Below are 8,722 nucleotides of genomic sequence, written 5' to 3' on the forward strand. Positions count from 1 at the left end.
GTCTTATAGATAAATGTGAGTGAAGTTTATGGTAAAGCAGGAATTGTACCCAGTCCTAATTGTGGGCTGCCGTGAGATGCCCTGAGGCCATGGCATAGAGGTGGTAGGTTTGAGTACTTCTCTGCTTCTTTGCCTTTGCTGCGTGAGTTAATTATTTCAGACTGGTTCAATGGAGGAGGCCCTGCCCTTTGTACCACCAGTTTGTATTTTCACTCTCCAGAAAGGGACAAAATTAAGTGAACTGTAATAGAAATTATGTGACTGGGCTGCCAATGGGGGAAACTATTTTCCCTTAAATCTGCATCCTCATCTTCCACTAGCTTCTTGTATTGTGGCAGAAAATGGGGTAAAACCTATCAGGTTGAAAATGTGCTACTTTATGCTGAGTTCTACTTTATGCCTAATTACTTTTGTTTGTTTTTCTACAGAACTGAGTAGAGAAGAAGAAGCACATGGCTATATAGTACCTTGCAGGCCAGCAGCAAGACAATGCTATGACTCTTTTGGATTCAAGGCAGGCAGCTGAACCACTCCCTTGCCCACAGGTTGGTGGAAGGGGCCGCATGAACCCTTCTTAGTGTCCTTTAGCACAGTTCAGGACAGAACACTCCAATGGCTGCTGCCTGCAGCAGGGGCTGTGTTGGAGGTGAAGGGATAGACGAGTTGTGTATGTGATTGGGTTTCCATCACAAAGAGCTGAAGGAGAGCTGGGGCAAAAAGAGGAAAGGTGGTGAGCAATCTCAGGGTGACGATGGGCAGGGATGTGGGCAATGCCCTGGGTGGGTGACCAGGCAGCCAGGACCACCTCCAGAGGTGCAGGCACAGATACCTGCAGCCTTAAATGGGAAATCAGAAGGTGAACAGCCTAGAGGTACATAGATTTCAGGAGCACAAGTTTTCAGCATAGCATATGCTTGAGTGGATAGGAAGCAGGAGCTTGAAACTTGTGGCCCAGAGAACCACTCTTGCATTACAGGCCATTTTGGGAGCACTAACAGTGGGTAAAAGTAACCTGGGTAAAAAGTGACCTCTGCATGGAATTTGTTCTGCTTTTGCCACAGAAAGCAGTAGCCCTTTTCCTAGGGTAGGAGTCCTTGGCATAAGCAGTGCTGAAAAGTGAATAGCTACTGGGCAGAGAAAAAGCCTCCTTTTTGGGGGGGACACGTGCCAAAGCAAATCAACTCAGGCTCCCAGCATCATGTTCCTACTTGCAGGGCAGTGGGGATATGCAATACTCCTTTGCTTGGCCTGGTTTGGTATCCCCTAGTCCCCCATTCCAGCTGGGGGAAGACAGGGAGCTCCCTGCAGTACTCCAGCAAATGAGCTATTCTGCTGAATATGCACTTTTCAGCTTTCCTCACTTTTCTAACAGAGCTATACATAATTGCACCCAGCCTGGGCACACTGAGCCATGAAGGTTGGGCCTTCCCAGGAGGCTTAACTCTCCCAGTCCTGTCTTTACACCTCATTTTTACACACAGACTCAACAGAGGAGCCAAAAGCAAATGTGGTTTGAGATTAAATTAGCTCTTGTCCATAGATGTTAAAAAATGTCTTGCCTCTCAGGCTGTCCAGTGCAAGTGTAAAATAGACACCAACTTTGAGAAGCTCAGAACTCATAAAAGGTATTTCTGTGCTTTAATCTAAGCACTAATTGCTTCCATATTAAAACCTCCTACATGCTGAGGTTTTACATCTGTCTGGAGCACACATTTTTTTTGTTGTTGTTGTTCCTAGCTGTGGCTGTTGCTAGTTGTCTGCTCTTATGGCCTGAGGAGTCAGTAGATACAGAGTAGGCTTTGCAAAAGCACTTAAAACACCTGCGTAACTCCAGTCCTTGTGCTGGCCCTGCTGGCCCAGCTGCCCCACTTGCATATCTTGCTGAACGCAAAAGGACACAGCATGGGAGGCACATTCTTCCCTGCACATCCTCATGTTTCAGGCAGGAAACCCTTTCTCCTGAATACAATTTCAGCATTGGCTACTGATCTTTGTGAAAAAGGCTGTGTTTCCAAAAATCAGGGGACCTGCTACACAGGTCCCTGCGCACATTGTCTTGCCTGCAATTTTTCATGGCTGACTCCTGGGCTGGGGACTAATGCTGTCACAAAGGAAGGCATTCCAGTTACTCTTCCTGCATTTGGTATTGTTTGCATTTTATATTGTCTTTTCCACAGTTACAGCATTACAGGAATGCGCTGTAGGAGACGTCTGTTTTTATTTATCAAGCTAGTTTGAACAGGCCATGTCTAGACTCTTTTCCTGACTCCCCGTTTTGCTGGTAGAGCTGTGACTCTTTCTATGTCCACTTCTTCAGGACTGCTGAGTATATCCTTCACAAAAAATGAGATGCTAGCTGAAGCAGTGTTTTCTGCTGTCTGCTCTCAGAACACTTAATGGAAATGGTGTGGCCAGCAGAACTGGGGTGGTGATTTTCCCCTCTGTACTTAGCTCTGGTGAGACTGCACCTTGTGTACTGTGCTCAGTTCTAGGACCCACACTATGAGAAGGGTCTTGAATTGCTTGAATGTGGGTGGAGGAGAGAGGGGAAAAAACAGTGAAGGAACCAGAAAACCAAAGAGTGGTTGGGGGAACTGGTGCTGTTTGGTCTAGAGAGAAGCCTGAGGAGAGATCTCACGGCTCTCTGTAAGTACCTTAAGGCAGGCTGTAGCAAGGTGGGTGTTTTCTCTTCCCCAGACCTCTATTCTGATCAACCAAAGAGGAAAGCAGGATGAGACTGCTTGTGTTGTCTGTGTTCACCTGACTGTTGTGTTTGCAGTCTGTGTGACTAGCTGTGTACCTGCCTGCTGTGTGCACATGCCAACTGGAAACTTGAGCTGCTCCTGTGGTTGGACCTGGCAGCTTGGAACTGCAGTAGTTTTACTCTTCTTTGGCTGCCAGATGTGGCATGGTATGTTTTCCTCTAATACAGGCCATGTTGCTAGTACTGTTGTATAGTTTGCAGGATGCAGGCCCACACGAGTGCTTTTCTGGTGATTTCAGAAGACAAAGGAGTCTTGAAAAGGTTTTTTTTTTATTGTACATCCTCAGTTTCAGAAACTTTTACACAAGCTACAGAAACCAAACCAAAGCAGTGAGCTGCAAGTTTCTTTGTCAGGCACTTGAGCAGGCCTGCTTTTCTTTGATTCCTTTTTCCTGTGTCCAGAAGGAGGGCAATGCTTCAGATATTGAGGGGACCTAATTTTTGGTCAATACTGTTAAATAACTGCAAGCTCCTGGGAATGTAATACCCACACCAGAGAACTCCTTGCTCCTCTCCCCACTTCTACCTCCTTCTGCTTTGGAAACAACATAAAGGCTCCAAGAACCAGGTGATGGTTTCTGACCTGTGAGAGCATGTCTGTGCAGGAAAAGACCTGCTCTCTGAGCAGCAAAGTCAGCCAAGGGCAGGCAGCTCAGCTTCCGTGCTGTATCTCAAGAATAAACTGGGAAATATGGTTGCTCACTGGCAGCGCCTGATCTCAGGGAAAAGAACATTTCACCTCACAGAGCAAGGTACCAGCCATTCAGCTTGCTTGAACTAGCTGCAGCTCAATAATTACATTAGACTTGTGGTGCCTTAAATCAGATTTATCTTGCCGAGACCTCCCTTGAAACTGTGCCTGTCTGCCTTTTAGATGAGTCTAAGCTCTCCTGAGTGTCAACAAGCATCAAGGTTCTGAATCCTGTCTTGCTCAGATGATGGTGAGTGCTATTTGTTCCCCACAGTTCTCAGGTTTTCTACAAGAGACGGAGGCTTTTTGGTTCTGTAGGCCGCAGTACCTGGGATCCGGGCCCCTCTGATGTTACTGATATATGGTAATAGGGGAGGCTCCCGTACCACCACTGTGGTGCCCCTGGGCGTATAGGCTCGGAGTAACAGTTCCTCTTCTGCATAAGCTGTCACTGCCACCCAGCCTGCAGAGCAAAGTAAAAAAAAAAAACAAACAAAAACACAGTCAGTAGGAAGAGTTGCTCATATCAGAACAAGGGTTCTCACACAAAGAAATGTTAAATTACCTGTAGAGGAAAGTTTGATATCTGCAACTGCCTCACTGGTACCAGTTCCTTTCAGTGTAATGTCCTGAGGGACAAGTGGGGGGAACTCTTTCATTCGCTCTTTCCCACCCATTGGAACCTAACGTCAAAACAATAAAAGATTTAGCAGTTAGAGATGCTTCAGTACTCCTATGTTACACTGAAGAGCAATGCACAGAGATATTAAACTTTTGTTATCCAAATAACAAAGAGCTGGCTTGTAGATCCTTAGAGGAGCAACTTCCAATTTGCAAAGAGCAGAATTGGGATCACATCCAGAGCAACCCAGCCCAGTGCAGCCCACAGCTCAGGAGTGAGCAAAGATGGAGCATGTGCTACATGAACCAGCTGTTGGCTCAAGCCAGCTGCCTTCTTGTGGGTTATGTCACTTCTATGTATACTTAATGTGTGCAGGAAAGTTGCTGCCAGGACAAGGACAACTCACCCTGTCCCTAGTCTAGATGAACTATGCCAGTCTGTGGCAATAATAAGAAGGTCAAAACAATAAAACAGATAGGGATGTATCACCAGGTGGGACAGTCTACCAAAAGCTCATGACAGCACCTGCTTCTCTTACCTTAAAGAACTCTTGGCCAGCGTGTTTCTCATACATGACATCCGCACTGCTCAAGGTAGTAATGTGGACTGGCAACAGCTTAGAAGCCACAACAGAAAACCAGGCAGGTTTTTCTCCCTGAAATAAAACAAAGTGCACGTCATTCATGCTAACAGAAAAGCAACCTCGAACTGCTCTCTCTTGCTCCATTTCCTTGCTGTATGTTGAAAACCTGTCTTTTACTGACATCTTGCCTCTGTCAGTGCAGAGCAGCTTCTGCGTGGAAAGCCCTTCAAGGTGAAAGTGTTTATCAGCATTTAAAAGCACTTACGGTTTTACAATATAAAATACTGCACACTGGTAACAAGTATCACCACTCTCCATCCCAAGGCATTTTTACTTTACGCAGTGTGTTATTAACAGAATGATCATCTTGAAAACAGTAAAAAAAGGAGGTGGAAGTTACCTGGACTATCTTTCATTGTTTGATCCTATACCAAGATGAAGCTGCTGCTATGAAAACTCCTTGTTTTGCCTACCTGTAAGTAGTCTATGCGCCCTAAAGCTGCTAAAAACAAGACCATTCCTGGCTTGAGAATGAAGGTCCGTGGAATGATGGCTTGTGTTGGCAAAACCAGCTTTACTTCTTTCTCTGTTAGGAGATTCAAAACCTGAAAAATAAATTGTACAGTCAGATCACACTGTTTTCCATGATTATTCAACTTCAGAAGAAGGAAGACTGTGCTCAGTTTCCAGTTAGAGCTCTAAGGTACCTTCACACCAGACACTAGCTATTAGAGAGCAAAGTGGCACAAAGTGAGTTAGAGATGATCTTGCAGACATCTTCTAGGTAAGTTCTGACACCAGTTACCTTCCTAAGCTCCACCTTTTTCAGTAGGGTGGCACAGCTAAAGAAGTACAGATTTCTCTGGGTGATACTGGTATAAACTTGTTTTAACAGTCCTGTACTTCTCTGCATTATAAAGTGTGCTGACATACAGTTCCTTAACAGAGATCACAGTATGCACCATTCAGAAATAAAACAGCAAAAACACAGCGGACCCTGACCTCCTGAAGCACAGTGCCACAGAATACCTACACAGTTTTCCTTTACAATCCCTGGAGTATCAAAACACCAGCGAGCATCCTTCACTTCGTTGTATGTGAACTCTTCTCTTTCCTCATGCTTCTTAGAGATAGGGCATGGATCTTCATCTATGCTGTATGACAGCACGTCAGGGTCAAAATCAACCACAGAGCTCTCCCGGCGTTTAAATGTTCTTCCAACTCTTCCTGGATTAAAGTGAAAGGTTTCCTGTTCATTCATTTATTAACTTGCATTTCCTCCAGTTGGACACCTGTCCCTTCCCTTGATTATTAGGGATGCATGGCTGTGATAGAAAGGTGATAAAAACATTGCGCGCATGTTCAAAAGCCAAGATGCTAACAGATCCCTCCTACAAGGGATCTATAGCACTCCTTAAGCCCCAAAACTTTAGCAAGGACCATATATAGACAGCATGTTCCTCTCACAATTAAATGAAAGTGAGTTCTTACAGAGTGGGTAGAAATTGCTTGCCAAAATGAGATGCATTCTTCAGAAAATGCAGCATTTCAACCAGGACATTCCATCACCTTTTATTCAGACAATACTCACCCACTAAGTAACCTTGCTTTTTAAGGCGATTGAGGTGCTTTTTTTCTTCATCGCTTAGCTGGTCTTCTGTTTTTAGTGCCTCTTCTTTCAGCCTCTCCTGCCTTCTGAATATCCTGTCACACGTTGGGTTAATAATTGGAAATTTCAACAAGTTCAGCGTTGTTCCTGGAAGAAAAAAAAAAAAGAAAAAGATGACACATCCAGACCTGTCATATTTAAACTCTGAGGAACACAAATAAAAAAATAGGTGGAACCATGTAACAAAAAGTTGGAACTAAGTGTCAACATCTGCTCCACTTAAAGTCTTCCTCCCAGCCGGAGTGGCTGAAGTGTGCTACCACCCATTTGGTATCTGCTTTCTTGCTGAAAGGCTTCTCAAAGGAACCCACAGTTAGCCTCATGCACACTCTCACTAATTAAAATCATGCTAATGCTGGCACATGGGTCATCTGAGCTGATTCTGCACAACTGCCCAGTACATTTTTGGAAGGTCTGTCTAACACCTGAGCAGCAAAGTCTTGCGACCCTAGGGCACATTTCTATGAATATAAAGGACTGGAATAAAACCAGCAGCGTTTGGGTGAAAAAGATGATTAAGAATCTTATTTTACTGTATATATTGGAACATTGTATTACAAAGAGCAAATAAGAGGATTTACTGACCAACACGATGCTGACAACTCTATTTGATCAGGACTGAACATCGAAACTGCTACTGTAAGAGCAGCAGGCTTCACAATCTATGGCACTTAAGACCAACCTAAGACACCTCAACAAAGTCCCTGGTTTTGCTGTGATTGCTCTACAAGGAGCTCATGAGTCCACCTCCTATTATAGAATCAAAGAATGGATATGGTTAAAAAAGACCTCTTCCATCCAATCCAATCTCAGCCCATCCCCCCCCATATCCACTAACCACTTCCTTCTGTATCACATCTCCACACTTTTTCAACACCTCCTGGGACTTCACCACCTCCCTGGGCAGCCTGTTCTAGTGCACTACTACCTCCTCAGAGAAGTGATGTTTCCTAACATCCAACCTACGCCTCTTCTGGTGCAACTTAAAGCTGTTTCCTCTTGTGCTATTACTGTTTCCTAGACGAGGCTGACTCCCACCTTGCCACAACCTCCTTTCAGGCAGTTGCATAGAGCCAAATGGCTTCCCCTGAGCCTCCTCTTCTGCAGACTGCACAACTCCAGCTCCCTCAGCTGCTCCCCATAAGACTTGTGCTCCAGAACTGTCACAACTTCGTTGCCCTTCTCTGGATACAAGATTTACAGGGAGATGCCAACCCCAAGGCCGCAAGGCCTCCAAGGACAACACAGGGAAGGGGAGGATTCTAAACGTGGTACAGCACTGGAGCTCAGTGTTGACGCCTCGGGCCCATTCAGTGACTGGCCTTATGGCACAGCAGAGCTGATGGCCCGAGTGTGACATAGGTAGGGACGGCGGCGGTGCCCCTCACCTGGCCAGGCTGAGACAGTGGCCCTGCCAACCACGTCGGGGGCACGCGACTTGCAGTAGTCAGAGAGCAGCAGGGTGTTGAAGAGCGTCGACTTGCCCGAGTTGGTGGCCCCCAGCAGGTAGACGTCGCCGGCGCACTTCCAGGAGCGCTGCAGCCGGCTGACCAGCCCCTCCATCCCGAAGCCCGTCTTGGCGCTCACCAGTCGGACATCCACCAGCTGCGCTCGGGAGATGCCGGCCTGCAGGCAGGCAGCCGTCACTCTCTGCCGCAGCCGCCCCAGGTGCCCGGGGGAGTCAGCCGGCAGCAGGTCCACCTTGTTGCCCACCACCAGCAGCCCCGCGGCGGGCACCTCGGGGCTGAGCAGCGCGGGCAGCTGCGCTAGCACGGGGTCGGGCAGCTCCAGCACGTCCAGCAGGTAGAGGAGCAGCGGGCCGCGGCCGTGCCGAGGGGGGCTGCGGAGCGCGGCGCTCAGCACGGCGCGGTGCCGCTCGGGCGGCAGCTCCAGACGCACTGCTTCGCCGCCGTGCGCCAGCACCCAGCACCGCTGGCACACGGCGTCCCGCAGCCCGGCCGCGCCGCCCGGCCCCGCGCAGAGGCCACGGTACTTGTCGGCCGGAATGAAGCCCGGCGCTGCGGCGTCGCGGCATTGCAGCTCGGCCCCGCAGCCCGAGCAGCCCACGCCGCTCGGTGGCACCGACGGGTCGGCCGCCCTCCGCACCCGTCGCCCCCCTGGTGCGCCGTCCGCGCCCGCCGCCCGGCTCCGCGCGGCCGCTCTGCTCCTCGCCGCAGCGGCGGGCGGCGGCGGTTCCGGCTCGTACTCGAGGAAGACGAAGCGCTCCTCCTCGCCCCACGCCGCCGCTCCGCGCCGCGCCGCCCAGGGCCGGGCTGGGCACAGGCGGCCTAGCAGCACCCGGCCCAAGCGGAGCATAGCCGGCAGCGCGGTGCAGCCCGCAGGAAGGGGAGTGGCGAGGCTCGGCCCCGCGCATGTGCGCTCCTCCCCCTTCC

At 48.8% G+C, this 8,722-nt stretch overlaps 1 protein-coding gene across 1 annotated transcript; it reads right to left on the reverse strand.

Annotated features, from left to right (window-relative positions):
* Positions 1–3,015: 3,015 nt before the first annotated feature.
* On the reverse strand, positions 3,016–8,660 carry NOA1 (nitric oxide associated 1). Its single transcript, XM_052682983.1, has 7 exons — positions 7,718–8,660; positions 6,252–6,416; positions 5,694–5,887; positions 5,134–5,265; positions 4,616–4,732; positions 4,021–4,138; positions 3,016–3,918 (listed from the first exon to the last, which is right to left on the reverse strand). The coding sequence occupies exons 1-7, from the start codon at positions 8,643–8,645 to the stop codon at positions 3,713–3,715; spliced, it is 1,860 nt and encodes a 619-aa protein (XP_052538943.1). The 5' UTR covers positions 8,646–8,660; the 3' UTR covers positions 3,016–3,712.
* Positions 8,661–8,722: the final 62 nt, after the last annotated feature.

The sequence above is a fragment of the Tympanuchus pallidicinctus genome, unplaced genomic scaffold (genome assembly GCF_026119805.1).
Source record: "Tympanuchus pallidicinctus isolate F22 unplaced genomic scaffold, pur_lepc_1.0 scaffold2, whole genome shotgun sequence".
Classification (NCBI taxonomy): domain Eukaryota; kingdom Metazoa; phylum Chordata; class Aves; order Galliformes; family Phasianidae; genus Tympanuchus; species Tympanuchus pallidicinctus.